The 23,073-nt window shown below is 37.8% G+C and overlaps 1 protein-coding gene across 9 annotated transcripts in view; it reads left to right on the top strand.

Annotated features, from left to right (window-relative positions):
• The window catches only part of EYA1 (EYA transcriptional coactivator and phosphatase 1), a 339,152-nt gene that overhangs the window by 192,391 nt on the left and 123,688 nt on the right, over positions 1 to 23,073 (top strand). For all 9 annotated transcript variants that reach the window (XM_019527786.1, XM_019527792.1, XM_019527790.1 and 6 more), the window contains 2 exons: positions 5,285 to 5,334; positions 6,755 to 6,882. In XM_019527786.1, the coding sequence (XP_019383331.1) occupies positions 5,285 to 5,334; positions 6,755 to 6,882 (178 nt within the window). The remainder of the gene's footprint in view (positions 1 to 5,284; positions 5,335 to 6,754; positions 6,883 to 23,073) is intronic.

Genomic DNA, 23,073 nt, shown 5'->3' with positions numbered 1-23,073 from the left:
GCCCTTTCTCTGTTTCGTGATTGCATTAATACCCAATTATAAATCGCAGGTTTGGTTTGGGTTTTTTAACCGGCTCATTCTGGCCCTGTTTCAGGTTTGGGTGTCTGCCCCCAAAGCAGATGTTACATTGCTCTATTCATTGCAGTCAGGCGGTGGCTCCTCTTCCTTGCTCCCGTTTGGTTTCCTAAGGGGGGAGCGGTTCATTGAAAAGAAACCGAACGGATGCTGAGTTGCTGCGGTTTAAAATCAAATGCAATACACATGATTTCTACAGACCGGTGTGAAGGAGGTTCAAGAGCAGGAGAAAAACAAAATAATGAAGAAATTCAGAGGAAGAAGGCATGACAGAGGTTTTGACAGCGCTTCTGAAGCAGGAAATCCTTGTGCTTAATATGTTTTAATTTTCCAAACACCAGGCACAACATGCAGATCCCCAAAGGAGGACTTCTTGGGACAGAATAAACACCTACACAACTAAAATATCTGACATTTATTGACATTTTATGTGGCTTGTTTAGAATTAAGATCTTAGAACCAGGAAGTTAAGGCTCTTTGAAGTCTCATTAAATTTTACATCTTGCTTTTGAGCAATCAAGACTCACAAAACATTCACTAGTATGTATTTCTTGAGGTGTTTTTGACACGAATCAATAAAAGGGATGACTAGCTGCTCCAATAAAAGATTTATTCTATACAAGAAGAGATGTCAGGGACTTGAAAAGTGCTGCTGCTTTGGAAATTTTTACCAACCAAGCTTCTTAAATGAGACAAACAAAAAAGTTCATAAAACTTTTTTAAAACACCAAACAATGCAACTGCTTTAATCCTTTTTGCCTTTTAAATCATTAAAAAGATAATTTTATAGGAATATCGTTTCCTGTGCAACCAGAAGTCTCTTATTCTACAAATACATTTAAGAGCCATTTCTCTCAAATTCCTAACTGAAATAATTTTGTGCAAAATTAAGGCTGCATAATTGTGTGCACATGTGATATGTGTGTGTACTCACTAGTTCACATGCAATGAAATATTTAGTTATGGAATTCCCTTGCTGCTTGGATTTTCCTCAGACCCAATATGTTCTGTAAGCGAACAGCCGTAATTTTTCAAACTTGAAAATTTTGTGCGGTGACAGCCACAGAAGCTGAAATATATCACTCTTCACCTTTTGGACTGCACATTAGAATACACAACTCCAAAGAAAAGCAATCTTTTTTTTTTAAAGTATTGACAAATGTAAAGTATTTCTAATGAGCCAAAAAGCCTTTGGGGAGCAGAAAACACTTTCAAGTTTCTGTATGTGTTAGAAACACTGACCCAAAATAATATTTGTCTCCTACTAAACTAAATCTGTTCACATATCAGTTAGACGTCAAAATATTTTGTTTTTTTTACAAATAGGCGTGTAAATATGAGTGAAGCTTAGTATTTTCAAAAAAAATATAGTGTTTTAAAAATTAAATAGCTGTGATCATCCACTTCTTTTTGACAATTACAGTTGGTCTTTGAAGTAGTAATTGAGTGAAAAAATACTTTACTTCCTCACCTATTTTCTACACTGTATACTTTTATGATTTTTGAAGAGTGAAAGTAAAATGAAAGTCTTTAATAGGGTGTAGCAAGGTCACCTTTTGCTGCTAGATTTTCACTTTAATTTATGTACATTTTACACGTGAAACTGCAATTATTTGTGAAGGCTGGAAAATGTTGGAAAAGAGGAAGGGAATGCTATGATGAAAAACATATATACTTCTCTTGAAAACAACACTTTTCCTAAGAAGAAATAGTCTGATTAGAAAATTGCCATTGTCTTTGAGATTTTTGGGAGCTAGAGTAAAACTGTGGTAAAAAAAAAAAGACTAGCTCACATGCCAGCTATATTTATTTGGATAAGCTTAATGTTTTCACTTTGAAAATTTCTTTTCAGCTGGAAAAATGTTTTAAATTATAGTCATTTTATAAAAATTGCTTCTAGCAAGCAAAAAGACTGTGGAAAACCCATAATTTAGACAAGTACCTACATTTTATTTGCTCTGTGCTATTGAGATTTAGAATCCCTTCCCATTTACAGTTTACTTTTCACAGAACATTATTAGCTTTTTGGCTTCATACATGATCTTCTGTCAGATGCTTTTGATTTGTAATTTAGCAAAGTGTAATAAACAGTGCAAAAGTCATGAATTTTCCTCCGCATCCTGAGCTCTGTGGTAGGGAAAATGTGATAAAATGTGTACCTTAAGTCCTGTTTGATGATCTCTCAAAGCAAGTTTGCCTTCTGGAAATAATTTCTGGGGTTGAAGAGCATGGTATTAACAGATTTAATGTGGCTATTCAATGGATTGGTGGAGTACTATGTGAGGTTTAACAAAATGAGAGAGACAAATTGAACATCAACAAAACCTACATCTGTGAAGAATTATAAATTTAATTAGAAAAAAGGCAAACTTAAAAAACCTCATTAGCTAATCAGAATTTGATGTTACTGGTTTAAGATTCTTAATTGGTGAATTTTAAGTAGTTTTTCTGTCACTGTCCTCTTTTTGTCTTGTCATACTTAATATAATCCCAGTTATCTGCAATCCATATTAAGGATGAAGATGTCAATATTACTTAAAATAATCAATTTATGCATAGCAATAATTTCTGATGCATTGTGAAGATTTTATGTCTTGTCATTTTACACATTTTTAGTCTAATTGGAGTACTGAATATACTGTGGGTAACAACAGCATTTCTGTCTTTCTGAATTATTTTTGTGTACCTTTTTTGAACATATTGTTAGGGCCAACATTTATTTTTCCTTTTATTCAGTGGCTTGTTACTAAAATATATTTTCAAGCTTCATTTGTCTAGAAACTGGTAGCAAAGGGAAGAGATCAGTAAGATCAAATCAGTGTAACCTAGAATTTCCCCCCCCCCATATGAACTAGTCATCATGTGTGTTTCCTTACTACATTGTAATTTTGTACTACACATGAAAAACTGAGAGCATGTGAAGTGTAGCATTTTGTAAACTGTAACTAATTTCACTCACATCTGTGTCTAATTGTTGTCTGCATTCGCATTCTTGAGAGTAGATTTATTTTTCCTGGACCGCTATGTGGATTCAGCTGACCAGCCTAAGTGAGGATTAGTTGTTTTAAAGTTATTTTGATTAAAGAGTCATTTTCAAATATGGTAACACACAACACATGGTTTAAATAATCCTTGAGACACAAAGGAATATATCTGAAGTATGCCTAATGAAAATGAAGATCATGGATATGAACTTCCACAAACCATACAGTATAAAAAGACATAAAAGGTATATATTTATTTTGTGAGGCTACATCTAGCAAAAAAAAAAGCATCTTTTTTCCATCTCAATCCTGAATTTGTTAAAAAATATTTTGGAATAATTATATACTTTGGCAATTGTTTTATTTTAGAAATGTATAAGTGGAGGTGAACTGGACAATAATTAAAAATACAGTGCAGACACCACGTTGCTTAGCTAATTAAAAATAGAAATTAAAATACTTGTCTTGTGTTCATAGGAGACATCTTTTAAATGATCTTCCATATTACCAAGCAAAGATAGCTCTTAAAACAAAGTTAGTTCTCACCTATAATTTATTCCAGGTGTATAGAAATAGCAGGAGAGCAATATAACCTGAGGCATTCTGCTGGTTTCTGGGGTTGGGAGTAAAAAAAATTTCATGTTACATCTGAGTATTTTTCTTTTTCTCTTTTTAATATGGTATAGCTGTTTCAAACACATCTGATATTCCCATTGATCTGGCATGTTATAATGTATTTGAAAGCACAATTTGCAGTGCTTTTAAATATGCAGTTATAAAAAGATTGCAGGTTTTTTGCATGTGTTATTGAATGCTTATTGACATCATTTGTAATGTTATACATTGTTTGACTGCTTCTAGCAGTGGTTTACTCTTGCTTAAAGTAGTAATTCTGCCTCATTAAAAATAACAAAAACTGCAGACACATAAGTGAGATAAGCTTGGATGATTTTTATGGCACTTAAAATGCCTCATCTCCCTTGTCTTTGTTCTGTGATCATCTAAGAGATGTCAGTTCAGGTTGAATGGAAATGAAAGATTTTGAACACAGACTTATAGACAATATATACTCTTCCTGAAGAAGTTTGTTTGTTCTTTTAAGCCAACAGCCTATCCTCACCTGAATTTTTCACCTGCTGACAATTATTGCTATAGAGGAAAGTCAGGTATAAAAGAAAATGTATTAAGTGCTGTCTAGCAGAATGCAGGTTCATAATGTTTTTTCTAATAATCAAGGATGAGAATATACTAGTCATCAAGTGGGAGGTGGAAGTTATTGTTTTATTCATTTGGAAGTTCTGATCATTTATTTCCACTGCAAAGACCAAGCTGCCTTCTGCTTCAGTGCCACCAAAGCCAGGTTCATGTTATTTACAGTTTTAATGAGTGTTATTTGATGGTTGGTATCTAAAAATCCTACAAATGATTAGATGGAATAAATATTTAATAAATAGAATTCTTGAGCAGCAATGTCTGTTCTTTGGCATTTTGATCTGCTTTATTTTGCAATATGGTGAAACCCTTAAGTAAATGGCTCAATTGGAAATAGACAGGCTTTTCAGATGGTTGCATAATATGGTTGTTCATTACAGTTTTCAACTCTCTATAACAATTGTATTTTCCCATTTAAGAAGATATTTTAGCTATTTCAGACTTGCCATGCCACATTTGAAATTGCCCAGAAGCTGATGCGTGGTTAGTTTTAAATGAGAGAGGATAAATTAAGAAGAAATCTAATGTGATAAGTTTAAGAGACTGTTCAAAGTTAAAGGGGTGGGAAGGAGATATTTCAGCCAATGATAACAAAAGATGAAAGATCTTCTGCGGATGCTGGGTGTTTAATGCTTGAGCTACTTCAGTTCAACTTGTTCACTGTGTTAATAGCTACCTTTTCCAGGCACTTTCTAGCTACCTTGGCAAGACTGCTTTGCATGTAGCTTGGGGGAGGGGTAATCCAGTTTGCAGCTGTCACAGGCCAGTGATGAATCACTATCCCGTCATTTGGCTGCCTTCCCCCTGACATGGGGAGAAGGGAGGAGGACCTGCAGGAGGAAACAACAGTTGAGTCTTCAATTTAAAGACAATATGCCTTTCACTATTCCAGTATCCTCCTCATTTTAGCTTAAAGGAAAGAATTGTCACCTGCAATAATATTCTTTGTTCAAATTAAGGCCTCATATTAAAGTAAAATAATTGAGGCTTCTATTTGCTTCTCTGGTTTGCAGGTGCAAAAGTCTCAAACCAGTTCAGATGTTGCTGTTTCTTCAAGTTGCAGGTAAGTATATGATTGATTTGGCCTCTGTATGGAAAGTGCTATTTATTTCAGGTGGCAGTAAATTTTTATTATTGTTGTCCACTTTAAGCTGGAGAACTTTACTTAAATGCTTGAAGATTTATGAGTTGAATTTATACATTGAAGTCAAAACTATGAATAAATTCACTTCTGCACTGAAATGCTCTTAATTGAATCATTTTATTTAAAGAAAATCTACTTTATAACCACAGTTTTGCTTTTAAAATGTGTGGTTCAATTTTTACTGATGCAAGTTAAAATGGAAGATTTGTTTTAAAAATGTTCATAGCCAGAACTCATTTCAAATGCAAAATCAAATGGTTGAAACAATATTTATGTTTAAAAATGAAGCATAGAGGGAGAAAAGATATATTTTTATGTAACTTTTTAAAAAGTTCCTTCACTACCGTATTGAAAGTGGAAGCATTACAGGTTCAGTTGATTTGGAGAAACATAAACTACAAATTTTCTATAAGGAAACATTACTTTGAAAAAGTTAATCATTGGCATTATCAGAAGTTTTAGACATTATAAAGACTAATATAGTATATAGTTTGTTTAAAAGTATAATGGATACAAGATGAGAGATTTCTAATGTGTGTCATGGTCAGTGCACATTTTTTTTATAAAGCCAATAAACAAGATTCTTATGAATATTCATTTTTTTGCATTGAATCTAAATTGTGTTGTTTTTTTTTTATTTTGACCAAATGACAACTTAGCTATTGCAGAATGCCAAGGCATACAAACGCCTACATGGATTCACTGTATGTTGGCCTTAACCCTTTTCAATTGGGCACGCTTTATGTAATCCACAAAGCAAACAAGTTAGCAGACATAATAATGTTTTAATGCTGCATTTGTTTCAATGGAAACAGAGGAACAATTAAGTAGTTTGCCAGAGTAAACACATACATCAGGAATATCTCATTCCCTGCCACTGGACTATAGGTTTCAACAATTACTTCAAGTGTTTTATTTGGTTTGGAGACCCATTAAATTGCAAATGGGAGGTAAATTTTGAAGAACAGAGTTAATCTGTTGCTAAGGAGATATATTTCTGTAGATATTTATGATTCTGCCCTTATTCATACTTTAAAAGGTGTAAGTTGCTCAGAAAATCTTAGGAGCAGTTTCCTATATTTTACATTTTATTCTTTTAAGATTTGCAGTATTAGACATGATTGTTGATCATGAATCAAATATATAGTATGACAACACAAGAGTTAACACACTAATGCCAAGGAAAAAGTACATGATAGAGAGTGCTACTGATTAGTTAAAAAGTATTTTTGAAGAAATTTAATCTTGCGCTTTAATTAAGTGTGATAAATGTTGTATGGACAATTCCTCCATATGCAAATTGAATGTATAGGTAAAATTGGCTACTTTTTGTTTTCAGGTCTATGGAAATGCAGGATCTAGCAAGCCCGCATAGCCGACTAAGTGGTAGTAGCGAATCCCCCAGTGGTCCAAAACTTGATAACTCTCACATAAATAATAATTCCATGACACCCAATGGCACAGAAGGTGAGCTACTGTTTTCTCTGTCTGTTTCATCCTTTATTTTGTCCCAAATGTTTGTTCAATGAATCATTCAGGCAGTAAGCGATATATAGAGAAAAATATTTTACTATTTTAGGTGTTGCATCTTTATGTAATATGATGTATAAAGGCTATGTTCAGTGTTTATCAGTAGTTACTATTATCAGCTTCCAGCAATAGTTCTCATACCAGTTTTATATTCCCTTCACATATTTTGAATGCACTGAGTCAGTATTATGTGCACTGCTGAAAACAAGATAGTTAAAATTCATTGACAAAATATTTTTCATTTTAGTGATGGAAAAAGGGAAATATTTACAGTTGTTTACCTAAAAAGGCAAACTAAAAGTGCTCACGGCTATTTCTCATACTTTGTGCAAGTGCAGGTGACTCTGGTTATGAAAATTTTGCCATGTAGGTTAATTAAAATTGAAGTCTGCTTTTGCTACAGCTGGATTGTTCACGATTCAAACAGGTGTAATCCATTTAGTGATGGTAAAATATTAAGTTTTTCAGGTTTGCAAAAATCAGTGAACTTAGCAGCTGCGTATCTTTTGTTCTCAATATAAATTTGAATGCTATCAGTAGAGCAGATATCTACCCTACGAATTGTACATTATAGTTTTAGAGAACTTTAGTTTTTTATAGATTAGTTGTATATAGAGCTATTAAGCTGTTTATATAATTAGTTGTGAAAAGCATCCTTAACAACAAACTTCAGCAATAAAAAAAATCCAAATTAAGTTAGCTAACTATATTAAAAGTTTCTAATGCTTAAGCAAGACTGCATTTTAGAATCACAGTTTTATAAAGAATTTTCATATAAATGTACTTTGAGTAGTTCTTGCAGTAAAGGCAGGCTTTGTATTCAATTATACATAAATAACACAGCCAAACTGTTTTAGGTTATGAGCATGCATTGCGTTCTTCCAGAAGAGACATCTGTCAATCAAACAGATGTTGTCCCCCTGCAGCTCCCCAAACATCTCTGTTATTCATTCTAATTGGAGTCGACTGTTGTTTGGGATAGCTTATGGGATATCAGGTTGACAGTCAGTTGTGCTACAGTTGTGTATAATTTACTTTCTTCTATTACTGTAAAATAGGGTTTGTAAATCTGAACTTTAAATCATTTTAATTCTAAGAAAAACCTACAGTATTAACAGTAAAGTAAATGCTTGTGTAAAAATGTGGTTTTCTCACTATTTTAATTGAGATTTTAAAAAATCATGTCTACAGCATTTTTTCTGCCATTAAACATTATTAGATGTCCTTTGGTACAGCATAACGTTTTTCGGAAGTCCCAGAGTCCCTTTTTTTAAAGTCGTTAGGCACTTAGAGACTTAAATTCCATTTAAGTTTCATTTGGACTCAGGCACTTATGAAAATAGTAGCTTAAGCTCATTTCATTAAATCAATATATTCCTATTAATCAGTACTATGGGTAAAAACCTTACTGATCATTAAAGACTTTGTTGTAAATTTTCCTGGTTTCTGTACCTGCTGTGCAATTTTGAAGGCTCTGCAGCAACACAGAACAGGATATATTCTGAACCGAGAGAGGCACATGCTATCTTTTGATCTGATATGGACTACTTATTAATCTAAATAAGAGCTCTGTACACATAAGGCACAAAGATAACATAGGGATCTCAAAATTTTCTCTTTTTATGCAACGAGTTGTATGTATAGTTTCCTTTCATACACCCATGTCAGTCAAAAAACATTCAGTGAATACATCTGCAAATAATGTCTGTGTTTGTCAGTGAGCATAATGTTGAGTTTTATTGAAGAATGTAAACTAAACCACTGCAAGCTATTTTTAACATGGTTTATTTCTGACTTTAGAATTTACATGTTGAAGGCTTGCTCATTCAAAATAAATTCAACCAAGGAAGATGAAGGTTTTTAAATAACTTCTACAATCTGCGATGAAGCCCAACAATTTTCTTTTGTTTGGAATTTCCCTTCAGGTGACATGACTCTGCTCAGCACTGCAGACTGGTTGCTAAGTACTAGTACACAGACCACTGCAGGTTTGCATAGCCTAGTGAACGCACCGAAAATATTAGCATGCATTTTAAGATGTGGTCAAAACATTTATCTTGAAAAGTGTTTCTGGTCTAAACATTTAACATTCCTAGTAGTAATTCCCATTGCTGGTTATCATCAGTAACACACAATCAAAATTTCTGAAAGCAATATTACTTTAATTCATTTTAGAATAAGATAACACCAAAGGGCTAAATTCTGATCTGAAAGACTCAAAACATTTTGATTTAAATTAGTGGAAGTTGCATAAGAACTAGAAGGCAATAGTTTGCCATGAATCCAGTAAATATATTTTGCTTACCTTGGGAAAATGATAATTAATTTTAAAAAGAATATTCACTGTATTCATCCATTGATTATATTTTTAAGGACATACTATTTTTTTCTTACTCCTGAAGTAGGATTAGGTTAAAGAGCAAATTCTACTATAGAGAATTACATTCTATTTTGTTTCCAGTTGCTTTTCTTAAAATGCTTTAGTGTAAATAATGTGTGGCTTGCTTGTTTGTTGCATGTGGAATGGAGATGCATTATGAAAGCTTCACATGTTAAATGTAATATGTGAAAATTGCTGTTCAAGAATGAATGGGCTTCATTCTCATTAGCACAAGGAACCCTCTTCTTCACTTTGGTGTAAATGAGCCTTCATGTAAATGAGAATCAGAGCCTCAAGGTTTACATGTTTGCATGTCATACATTTATTACAAAGATATGTGTTCAGTTTTATTTGATTGTGTGAGTTAGGCAGAAGTCCATACCTCAGGGTGCAAAATATTTTCAATAAATTAGAAAAAAAAATCTGTCCCAAGGTAAAATGTCCCTGTTTCAAACAAATGCTCATTAATTCTTGTCAGGCACAGTTTTGGACATGTGTCTTATTGATATTGTACAACAAGAGGATGTGGTTGGTAGATATCTGACTGGTATTAGTTAATAGTTTTAGCTTCACGCTTAGTGGTAAACTTTCAAAGCATTGAATAGGGATTTAGTTGTATGATTGAATCATACAGTTTAATCCCGGCATGCAACTTGGATATAATCCTTCAGACTGCTTAGTGTCACATGGTGTGGCACTTATATTTGTTGTAAAGCAGCACAGTAGGCAATGGTACAAAGGGAAGCCAAATCATTATATAAAACATGAATGCCTTTAAGGCAGATTGCAAGGGGAGAAATTGCATTTTAATACCCACTTGCTGTTTACTTGCTTCTGAAAGATCGGCTAGACTTTTTTTAACTCATCCAGAAAAACTTATAAAGAGTTTAGATTAGGTCTGACTTCTTTTTTGCTGCAGACACCAATTCCTCCGTGACATTCTCTCTCAAATTGCACTAGTTCCCATAAATCAAAGCAGTATTCTTTAAATTAATGTTGGATTGTGAGATTATTGTCTCAGTGCATGTATGTTGAGGATGTTTAAGGCAAAGCCAAAAGTAATTTCTGATTGATTCATTTGGTTTCTTCTGTTTCCCCTATACCAATCTAGTCAGCATAGTTCCCTAAGCCAGTACATGAAGTAGGGACAGGGAAGTGAAGTTCTGTCCTACATATCCACTATAAAGGGATATGTAGGACAGATCTTGCTTAAATAGGGAACTCCTAAGTAATACATGTGGTGATAGTACTAAAATGTTTGTCTGAAAAGGTTAAAAAAAGGCATTCCAAGAAATGAATAGAGTGTCTTGGTGTACCTGTATGACCCCTGTTACTGCAACATTTGAGCATCTTGCAATCTTCTTAAGTATTTATTTCCATAACATCCCTGTGATGAAGGGAAGAGCTGTTATTGTGCTTTAATAAAAGCCAAAATACCTTCTTTTTAAAAACTGTCACTTTGTGACTTACCCAAAGTCACCCAGGAAGTTTGTGGCAGCACAGGGAAGTGAATGTGGGTCTTCCATGTCCTTTACTAGGACCTTGATCCCTGGATATATGTCTTCCTGTAGGAGAAAAGCTGGTATATCAAGGCTGTTGCTGGGAAACTTAAGAAAAGACCCTCAAGTTCACTTGTAAGAAATTACTTTTCATCAGTGGTACTATTTCTATTCAGTCAGTGCCAAGCTTTGCAAAAAATGCAGGTTGGGGACAGGGAAGGGATTGAAATGAGTAAACAGTCTTCTACACTTCTGAAATAAGCTGCTGAATCAAGTAGCTAATTCTAGCAGTTAATGAGTATCACATCCCATGAATAGTCAAAAAGTAGAAACAGAATCACAGAATCATTGAAAATTAGGGTTGGAAGGGACCTCAGGAGTTCTCCTGCAGCTGATATTAATGACTGATATGGAACTAGCTTACCCAGAAAACTGCAACCTTTACCCCTCATGTTTGTCTTTTTGCTGCCTTGAACCCAAAGGAACAAACAGGTAGTCTGTTTTTCCCCCTTAGCGTCTTGCATCCCATTTATATTAAATGTATGGATATGCTTCTGTCTGAAAAAAGGAACAGAAGTTTCTATGGAAATGGAAATGCCTCTGTGGGAAAAATGGATAACAAGTAGAGGCTGAATTTTTCAAAGGAACCCTTAATTTCAGTATGTTTGGTGGCTTTGAAAATCTCCATTCTAATCTGTAAATTACTTTGCCTTGATGTAAACCAGGATGCGATCCCTTGACAAAGATGGCTAAAACTTCCTGGACAAGGAGATCGCTGTTAGAAAAATAGTTTTAAGCCTGGGGAATCGGAATCCACCTTCATGAGTTCAAAAGGAAGCACCAACAATGTGTTTATCATAAGCTTGTATTTTATATTTGAGGACTCCACTGGTTACTCTTTGAAGCCTCAGGAAGATGACTTCCCAGTACGAGAATGAGGGGGGAAGTGACGACCAGGGAACCAGCCCTGGGTCCTAACTGTGGGGGAGTGGAGGGAGAATAGAAATGGCTGCCACCATTCTGTCAGCAGCTCATGCAGTGCTGCTGCCCAGGGTGTTCAGGCATCATGTTACGCCTCCCTAACTTCCTTACCATTATCAAGCTAACTCTGAGGAAAATGCCTAGCTATACTGCCTATTATAGAATTTCTATTAACTACATATGCTGAAGGTTATCTAGAACGTTTAAGGGACAAACAGAAATCTTTTTTTTTTAATGGATCCAAGTTTGAAAATATGGTTCAATAAATTCAAGTTAACATCCAAAATCATTACAAACATTCTTCCAGGTTAAAAAAAAATCAGTTGGAAAATGAAAAGTGAACAGATCTCTATGCTTCTTCATTGTCATCATTCTTTTTAATTTTCAGCCTACCTGACTTGCACTCTCCATTCAGCCCTTTCCATTTCTTTGTTATGAAAGGGGATATATATTTTCAAGAATGCCACTAATTTTTATATTGTTTATTAAATATGTAGTTCCAGTCTTGTTTTACAAAGTTCAGTGTGTCTGCGGGGTAGAATAACATTTAGCTTTTGTAGAAATAAAATGGTCTTTTTGGTGCTATGACATGTTTTGATTATATGATGATGTAGGCATACAATATATTGAGCTTTCAAGTTGTATTTTTAACAGTCTTATGTGGCACCGAAAGTAGCCTTTTGTAGGGATTAACTTTTTAGTCTGGTCATGTATTGGAAATTAATCCCTTAATTGAGAAATATATGCATCTTTAATTTTATTTCTGTGATAAATTATGGGGCTATGCAAAGCTTTGGTCCCTGATTAGATTCAGTGGCTGAATTGCCGAATCTGAAATGAATCAGGAGACCCTTTAATCTCTCTGAATCAAATCAGAACCCTCGAAACTGATTTGGAGAGATTTGGAAAGATTCAGCGATTTGGACATAGACACAGCTTTAAATGTTTTTTCTACATACCTCAAGGTAGCAGGTAGTTCGTCAATACTGCAATGGTGGGGTGGATGGAGCATCCCACAGAAGCACAGGGACTCCCCAGTGTGCTCAGCAGCAGAGCCAGAAGTAGATCAGAAGCACTTCTGGTCCACTTCCATGTCCACAGGGGAGTGCTCTGGGGGCCTCCCCATGTCCCCTGAGATTAGTGACTGGTGCCTCCTGGATCTAGGGGGGGCACCCAGGGTCCCCCCATGGCTGATCGCCGAGCTGGGTGGATAATGGGGAGGGGGGGCCCATGCACTCAGCAGCGGACCCGGAAGTGGACTGGAAGGTCATTTCCGGGTTCACCACTGAGCACATGGGGAGCACCCCCACGCTCCTGTGGGATGCTCCATGCACCCCAGCATTGGAGCATTCATGAGCTGCACCTGGTACCTCGAGGAATGTAGAAAAAACATTTAAAGCTGTGTCTATGGCTGAATTGCTGATTCTCCGAATCAGCATTGAATCTTCAGATTGAATTGGGGATAGTGATCTGAATCAATAAATCAAATCACTATCTCCAATTCAGGCCAAATCTGAATTTAATATGGCCCATTTTATACACCCCTAATAAATTAACCATTCTGTATAATTTTGTAAAATTACTGAATGATGTTAGGATGATGATCACCTTAGCACTGAGGGAGTTTTTGGTTCCATTTCCAGACTTTCTGCCATTTATATATCGTAAAGGTTCTAAACCTTGTAAACAAAATCTTGAAGATGTAAAACAAGTGTAACTGATGCAGTAACATCTACCTCAGTATGAGAACAGTTTAAATCGAATTAGCTGGGGAGGGAGTACAGTCTCATTGTAGTGTCAAGCCCTATCTAGTCGAGAATAGGAAGACAAGCATGTGATAGAAAGAAAAGATTGTAATAGATCCAGTCCAGTCACCTATGCAAATATACCCCGGATTCTGGGGTATACCCTGGATTCTGGTTCCTTGACAATCCATGATATTGCGCATGCTTCCCTGGGAAGGAAGTAGGTGACTGGACAACCTAAACTTACGACTTCTTCCTCCATTCTTCCTTCTGTCACTTGCCAGGCTCTCATGTTCCTCTTCCAGGCTCTTGTGTTCTTTCCCAAGAACCTTCTTGTTGTCTTTCCTTGTTCAGAAGCCCTGGGGCACTGCTTTCATACTCTTCCATATGAGTGTAAATCCTCACTTCCGAAGTAATTGTCCTCTGCTTCTCCTCATAGTCTACCTTGACGCTGCCCTTCTGGCTTGATTCAGCAGCTCTGATAGCAAGGTCTGATGTTAGGAATATTGAATCCACATTTATAAACATATCACTGTGTAAATGTGAAAACATAATCTTCTCTTCATAGTCTCTCAAATACTTCCTTCACCCCTTCCCTTTTTCCAAACGCACCCCTTTTAAAACAAGCCAAAAAAAATCAGTTTCAAGTTTATAGGTGAAGCCATTTCAGAGATTTCCAAACAAATTAAGAAAATTATTTAAAAGGTGAATTTCTGGGATATTTTTCAAACATTATTGTTTGAATAAAACTCCTTTTCCAAACTTGCCAAATAAACTTCTATGTTGTAGGATATGACATTCCAAGGAGATTTGTTTGAGGGTGGTAATGGATGGCAGAGATGTTTAAAATTGGGTTTTTAATGGAGGTAGCTTCATCAGAAACTACAAATCAGGTACCACTATTTCAAAATGATGGATAAAAATGTCTTGCATGCAAATTACCTTCTGGGGGTAATATTTCCTTCATAGTTCAGGAGGTGAACATAGGAAATCAGTGACCCTTACGTAACAGACTTGAGTTAGAAGTTCCTCTCTTAGTAGAAGAGGATGTTGAATACAGAAACATAGCAACTTCAGAAACCCATGTTTCTTGAGAGTCTGTAGCTACTAGGACAACAGTTTTGATTTAGTAGTCTTTCAAAAGACTGTGTAATATACTTCAAAGGTTTACAAACATCATCTAATTCTAGAGCCAGCAGAAATAACAGGGAAGTCATTGTGCTGCCTTGTTTAATTAGGAGACTGTTAGATCAACCAGGGGAGTTTCCTGGTACTGGCACAATGAGAATACTAGCTAATGCCATTATTCATAATCTGAACGAATTTGACTCCAGCTCAGTTGGTCAGTCCTGGACTTTAGAGCCTGGCCAAGAGGGAAAGGAAATTCTTCTCTACATATAAGCGGCCTTTCAGGCTTTGGCCATTCCATTTCTGTCTTTCATGTCTCAGTGATACATGTTCAAATTAAATATTGTCCTAGTTTTTCACTACCTAGCTCGCCATGTTCTGGCTGAAGACCAAACCTCTTGGGTTTCTATCTGGGTATTCAGGAGAATCTTTTTTGCTCATTGAGGGATGGGCTTGTATCATTGCACATTATTATCTGAGCCTTGTTTAGAAAGGTTAAAGAATACTAGCAGGTTGCACACAGACCTTAAAGAGTTACATGTCAACCATTATCTGTAGAGAAAATGGTGTCCCCAAACACATTCTCTGTGGAGATCATAGGAGGAAAAAAAATGGTATCACCACCCCAAAAATCATCTCATGTGTTCTGTCCAAATGATGAAGGAATAGATCCAGGAACACTCCTGATAAATATTCTAACTGTCTTACCACCAACAAAAAATATGGAACAAAGATATGTGGGTCAGACCAGAGGAAGAGAAACTAAAGTTAAAATATTAGCAAAAACTTCTTCACAGTTAGCTTGATTGGGCTGGATAGTGGTCTTTGAAGTGGTGTGTCAGGAGTCTCTTTGCTAGTGATGTTTAAAAGCAGAAAAATCAAAACTAACAGTCTTTTATTCACAAAGAGATATGCACTTTTCTGAGATTCTGCAAGGGTTCATTTTATCCGGTGATGACTTTACCTGGAACAAGCCAGGTACTCTGATAAGTTTTAAAGGCATTTTAGCACTTAGGAGGGGAGTGGGATGAGGATCAATAAAACAACTAGGTTTCCTTTGATAAACCTTCTTCTGCTGAACATGGGAATCCTTCGATCAATCTGTTTGTAACCAAGGGGTAACAATTCATGGTTGTCATGTCATAATGACAAATGGAAATCTTTGAACACCAAAGGTCTTTTGTTATAAAATTCAATCTCTTAACTGTTACCGTTATCTTCTGGTCTTTATTCAGAAAGCTTTAAATGTTGCTGCTTTGGTTATGCTTTTCAACTAAACATTCTGATTTAAAAGTTGATTGGTAGCCCTAGATGCTATTCTAACTTGTCTTCATCAAAATGTTTTTTGTTTAAAATATTATTTTAGTTATATGTTAAGGTAATAGCATAATCACCAAAACATTGTCTCCCCCCAACTCCTCCCCACACACACACTACCTTGCTGTTGGCTTGAGGACATGCCCGCTTTAAAGCCTGTATATACTCAGGTGGATGTGTAAATATGTACAAGACGTAGGTATGTAAAGATGAGTAAATACATACCAGGAAGACAAGCAAGTATGGGAGAAGACCAGTTTGGCTTAGCAGGGAACTCTTCAGTAAGCTAAACCACAAAAAGGAAGCTTATAAGAAGTGAAGACTTGGTCAAACAACTAGAGATAAATATAAGAGTATTGCTCAGGCATGCAGGGATGAAGTCAGGAAGGCCAAAGCACAGTTGGAGTTGCAGTTAGCAAGTGATGTGAAGGGTAACAAGATAACAAGAAGGGTTTCTATGAGTATGTCAGTAGTAAGAGGAGGGTCAGGGAAAGTGTGTTCCCTACTGAATGGGGGAGGCAACCTAGGGACAGATGATGCAGAAAAGGCTGAACTGCAGGTTTCCCTTGCTTTTTGTGGGTTCTGTATGTGTCAATTCGCTCTTATGCACTTACCTTTTTTATGCCAAAAATTTGTTGTATGCGAGATAATTTCACTCTTATGCAATCAGTGTGGTGAAAGCCTGCAGTCAGCTGCTTTGTGGGGTGCATTGTGCGAGTGACACACACCAAAATATAGTCTCCTGTGTGGATCTGTGCTCCTTGCTTGTTGTCTGCGACAAGTGTTTTTGTAGTTGCCATCCCCATTATGATAGCGCTCTGTGCTTGTTCATACCATCTGCTATTGGTGAGTACCAAAATTGTCTTCTAAAAGTGGTAGAAATGGGTCTTGAGTGTTAGTACAGTCAAGGTCTTGGAACATATCCCTATGTTTTATGTTGTAGAGTGGGTTCCCTTTATGCAAATTCGAGTTATGTGTCATTTTCCAGGAACACATGTACAGCATAAAGCAAGGGAAACCTGTACTTAATGTTTTTTTCACTTCAGTCTTCACAGGCAAGATCAGCTTCCAGGCTACTGCACCTGGCAGCACAGTATGGGGAGGATGTTAGCAATTAACAGTGGCAAAAGGACATGTTAGGGACTATTTAGAAAAGCTGGATATATACAAGTCTGTGGGGCCAGATGGGGTGAACCCAAGGGTGCTGATGGAGTTGGCTGATGTAATTACAGAGCTGCTGACCTTATCTTTAAAAATTTGTGGTGACTGAAAAAGGGCAAATATAGTGCCCATATTTATGAAAGGGAAAGGAAGGATCCAGGGAACTACAGGCTGGTTAGCCTCACCTCAGTCCCTGGAAAAATCATGCAGGAATCACTGGAGGAGAAGAAGGTAATTTGGAACAGCCAGCATGGATTCACCAAGGGCAAGTCATGCCTGACCAACCTGATTGCCTTCCTTGATGAGATGACTGGCACTGTGGATGTAGGGAGACCAGTGGATGTGGTGTACCTTAATTTTAGCAAGGCTTTTGATATGGTCTACTGCAGCATATTCACAGGCAAGTTAAGGAAGTAAAGGTTGGATGAATGGAGTATAAGATGGATAGAAAACTGGCTGGATCATTGGGTTCAGAGGGTGGTAGTCAATGACTCAGTGTCTAGTTGGCAGCCTGTATGAAGTGGAGTGCCCCAGGGCTTGGTCCTGGGGCTGGTTTTGTTCAATATCTTCATCAGTGACCTGGAAGATGTCATGAAGTGCACCCTCAGCAAGTCTGCAGATGACACCAAGCTGGGGGGAGTAGTAGATATGCTGGAGGGTAGAGTTAGGATTCATAGAGACCTAGGCAAATTGGAGGATTGTACCAGAAGAAATATCATGAGGTTCAGCAAGGACAAGTGCAAAGTCCTGTGCTTAGGACAGAACAATCCCATGTGCCAGTACAGACTGGAGACCTACTGCAGCTCTACAAGAAAGAACGGATTTACAGTGAACAATAAGCTGAATATGACCCAACAGTGTACCCTTGTTGCCAAGAAGGCTAACAACATACTGGGCTGCATCGGTAGGAGTGTTAGCAGATCAACAGAAGTGATTATTCCCCTCTATTCAGCACTGGTGAGGACATAGTTTGGATTACTATGTTCAGTTTTGGGCCCCCCACTACAGAAAGGATGTGGACAAATTGGAGAGAGTCTAGCTGGAGACAATGGAAATGGTGAGGGGGCTGGGGCACATGACTTATGAGGAGCGGCTGAGGGAACTGGGCTTATTTAGTCTGGAGAAGAGAAGACTGAAAGGGGATTAAATAGCAGCCTTCCACTACCTGAAGGTTGATTCCAAAGAGGATGGAGCTAGATTATGTTCAATGGTAACAGATGACAGAACAAGGAACAATGGTTTCAAGTTGCAGCAAGGGAAGTTTAGGTTAGATATTAGGAAACATTTCCTTACTAGGAGGGTGGTAAAACACTGGAACAGGTTATCCAGAGAGGTTGTGGAGTCTCCATCCTTGGAGGTTTTTAAGACCTGGCTAGACCGTCTTGGCTGGGATGACCTAATTTGGGATGGTCCTGTTTTGAGCTGGGGGTTGGACTAGATGACCTCTTGAGATCCCTTCCAACCCTATTTTTCTTTGATTCTATGATTCTAAGTATTTCAGTGTACTAGATATTGATAGTGGTAATAGTACCACTAAAGAATTTTAGAAAGACATTTCTAAAGGTAACATTATGAACTCATTAGGGTCCACTAAGCAGGTGGGACCTTTCTTTGCAAATAAATGTAGTATGGCACCTTAATCCCTATCTTGGATTCACCAAAGGATAGTAATAGAAATGTTTCAGTGTCTTGTAAAGTTATCATGGGGATATGATTGTTTTTCAAATACATGAAGTGGGTAGGGTTAAACACCAGGGGGCTTTTGAAGCTAAAGTATAATGTTAGCACAAAAACAAATGGGTATAAACTGGGCATGGATAAATGGAGAACCTTCTATTAAACATCAAAGGAATAAAGGTTCTAAGACTCAGGAAAGGTAGGGGCAAAAAAACTAACAGATTTTAAAATGGAGTTTGATGAAGCTGATAAGTTTATACATGGAATTTATCTGATGTGGTTGTCTGTGCTTGGATTGGACTCGATGACACAGGTGGTCCCTTTTATTTTTATGTCCTTGCAGCCCTGAAAGAAGGAAAGGTCAGTGAAGGGAGAATCCTGAGAGATTTTCCTTGGATTCTTACACTGGCTTTTTACACGTGAACACATTTTTCTGCCCTCAAATGATGGCTATGGTATATGTCATTGGGTACCCAGAGTATGATCGGGTACCCAGGGTATGATCTTACTTACACACTTAAATATATGCTTAATTTCATCTATTGTGTGTTGTTCGATTTAGGATTACCCCAATTTTGGGACTGCTCTTAGTATAGTTAAGATTGTGCAAAAGTGTATGCAGGACACATTATGTTGCCAGGAATGACAACCCCACAAACCACAGCGGTAAAAATGTAGTGTTTGTTTTCAGTTACTTGCATGAACACCTTATTATGTATTACTTTTTAAAAAAGGAGTTTCTACTTGAAAATATTGTGGCTCAATTTCCACTCATAATGAGGAGGCTTTTCATCACTCTGCATGTTCCTTCAAGGTCTCTATACTGCCAGTGTTGGGAAGTGGCTATAGTGTCACTATTGTGGCTATAGTGTTAATGCAAATTAAGCATTTAGGCTAGGGACGGACATTACACATAACCCGGTTTAAGTGATCAGAAACTGGTTAAACCTGTAAGAGAACAGATGTTCATGCACATAAACCAGTTTGAAAATGGCTGAAACCACTTTGAGATAAACCTGATTGAGCGCAGTATCAGACTTAACTGATTTGGGTCAAACCAGTTTGTGCAATGTCTGTCCCAGACCCCTTCCAGGTTTAAGTTAAACCAGAATCCCCTGGCATCCCAGCATGCTCTCTGCACTGGGTACTCTGCTCTACAGCAGATCTGGCCCCACCCCGAGGCTCCCTGGCTGGATCTCCAGCAGAGACTGCAGGCTTCTGCCTGAGTTTCCCTATGTCCTCCCCGCCCCCACCACCACTACTCCCTGATCAAGCAGGTATTCCCCCCTTCCCTCTGCCTTACACAGACACTTCTCAGCGTTAGCTAGCATACCACATGCTGGCTACAGTCTGCACTGTGGGAGACAGGACAAAACAGACAGGACAGTGTCGCCTTAGGGCTTTTTAGAACTAATCAGCTGTTAGCTGGTAATGTCCCTCCATTCCTTCCTTGGAAAAAACAGTTTAAGAACAACTTGAACTAATGAAAGAGGCTTTTGTTTTGCCAGTGGACTGATAACACTGTAGTTTTATCAGCCCCCCCTGCTGGTTTGCAGCCTTGTCAGGTTTGCAACCGGAGACAGAGATTGAAAAGCTCTGTATCACCAACAGATGCATGTACTGCGCTCCTCCCCTTTGTCTTAGATTGCTAGCCTGGGGCGGGGGGCTGGCAACACTCCTGCTCCTTAAGCAGTGAGCAGGGAAAAGCATGTGATGGTGCAGGTCAGGTTGGGGGTTTAAACCCCTTCCTAATCAGAGCATCCTGCCAGGGCCTGGCCACACACACCCTCAGCTCAGCAGTGTGGAAGGGAAGGGGAGGGCTACTTTAGCACACTCTGACTTCTAGCCTGAGACACTGCAGGCATGTGCCTGCATTTCTTCAGCCCAGAGGGGATGTATGATGGTTATAAACTGGTTTAGCCTAATCAGGTTAGACTAACCTGCAAAGATTGAATCAGTTCAAGCTCGGGCTTTTTGAATGTCTGTCCCTGGCCTTAGAGCCAGCCGCTTCAGGCCAGTATTGAAATAATACCTTCCAGAGCATTTCTGATGCTCCTTTGCTTGACATTCTGAAAAGGAAACTAAAAGGGAATATTCAGCTGAGGGAATCAACAAACATACGTGTTAGCCTCTTCAAAATGGGAGGAGGAGCTACTGGTCAGTAGCACACAGTTGCTGTTCCACTTATCCTGTTGTGGCTGCATGAGACTGTAGCAATAAAAGTTAGTACATTGTCTACCTTGACACTGAATGAAGCAAGACTGAAGTTAGAGCAGTTAGCTACACTTTTATACCTACATGTTATAGACTTAACTGCATCTGAATAACTTGTATCCATTTCCTTTTATATCAATACACTTGTGATGTCTGTCTGTACCCTTATTTGACATTCACCTGAATTAATGCTATTTGATAATCTGATTCTTTACACTAATGTTGTGTGGGTCCTTTTTGGTATCCAGTTCATATGATAGTTTGAAAACAATACTTGAAGACTGCTTTAGATGTGAGACAGTATAACAGGATTTTTGAACGGCTTTGAGATTTTTAGTTTTCAAATGAACTTTTGATTTGCTGGGCACATAGTTCAGACATGATACCTCATTGTTGAAAGTCTAAATATTTATTGGTTTACCTTTTAACAAATGATGCAGTATGGTATACAGGGGATCTATCAAAAATTGGATATGAGAATACTTCTGGTCACCTAATAGCAGAGGCAAATAATATATGTAAGAGAAGTTGTGGGAACTTATGAATTAAGGAGAGAAGAGATGTTTTGAGATAAAATTTTAAAATGGAATGGAGAGCTGATAAAATAGAGCAAGGCTGTTCTGGTAGGAACTGTAAAGTAGTAGGTCTTTTAAAGTTTGTGTTTCAAGTATAAAGTTTGAAAATAAAATTAGAAAAATGGGAATCTATGGTATGAAACGTGTGAGAGGATGTCAAAGACACCCAAGGGGAAAATATAAAATGAATTATTTTTTTTTCCTTTATTTGTGATGATACTTTAGAATGGTGGTGTCAAACTCATTTGGGCCTGTGGGCCAGGTGAGACACGAGGCTGGTCCGGTGCAGGTGCCACATGCAGTGCATGCCCTGGATGAGCCCTGTGTGTTGCTTGCAGCACTCGCCAGCTCCAGCTCCACACACTGCATGCAACATGTGCTGGCCCTGGACATACACATGTCTCATGAGGTGGGCCTGGGGCATATGCTGTACACAACCTATGGGCCAGTCTGGGGCCTGTGTTGCATGTGGCACCTGCAGTGGGCTGGCTCTGTGTGCTGGATCTGGCTCACAGGGTTGGTCTTTGGGCTTGAACCAGATTGGCCTTAAATCTAGCTTTCAGGGCTTCTCCAGTGTAGACGCTGCATAGATCACACTTCTTTGACTGCACACCACGTGCAGCATGCATTAAATCCAGGCCCCATGGCACTCAGTGCATGGGCCTGGTTTAGGGTGCATGCTGTGTGTGAGGCCCATGCCAGACCAGCCACGTGCAGTGGATCTGGCATATGCAGCTGGGCCCAGTCCAGACCAGCCTCAGACCTAGTGTGCACAGCTGGTCTGGTGCAGATGCCACATAAATGTGTGCCTCAGACTAGCCCAGTGCATGCACCAGCTCCAGCGCCTGCACTGTATGTAGCCCTCACCAGACAGACTCTGCATACCGTATATAGCATGTGGGGGTATGCTGGCACATGATGCATGCAGTGTGCTGGTCCAAGACCCACAGACAACCCTGTGGGCTAGATGATAGGTCTCTGTGGACTGTACTTTTGACATCCCTATTTTAGAAGATTTTATAGGGGTGTTTAGCAAATTTTATTTTCACTAAATTCCATTAATAAAACTGTGCCATCCTTAAGGCACTGGCACCTTCTAAGAGAGGAAGATTATTTGGTGAAGCTGTTCAAAACCTTACTTTTAGTTCTTTGTGAATTGTAGCTCGTTTCTCAAGTGGCATATTTCTTTGAGGAAAACTCAGGAAGATGAAATAGAATAGAGATTTCTATTATGTGTGAAGTATATACACCTCTATAGTCTTACAAAATCCAATTGATGGTAATGGTATCACATGGACTTAAGCAGATATTGGCCATATTTGAATTCAAAATCAAGGTCCTTAATTTTATCTGATATATATATTTTTATTCTATTTCCTCATATTGAATATTATAGTTAATAGAACCTGCATTACAACTTTATCTCAACTATAAAAGCTAATGTTAATGAA

This window comes from Gavialis gangeticus, unplaced genomic scaffold (assembly GCF_001723915.1).
Source record: "Gavialis gangeticus isolate Ggan-Ray unplaced genomic scaffold, GavGan_comp1, whole genome shotgun sequence".
Lineage (NCBI taxonomy): Eukaryota > Metazoa > Chordata > Crocodylia > Gavialidae > Gavialis > Gavialis gangeticus.
The sequence above is the reverse complement of the archived record's forward strand: the minus strand, read 5'-3'. Positions and strand labels throughout refer to the sequence as shown.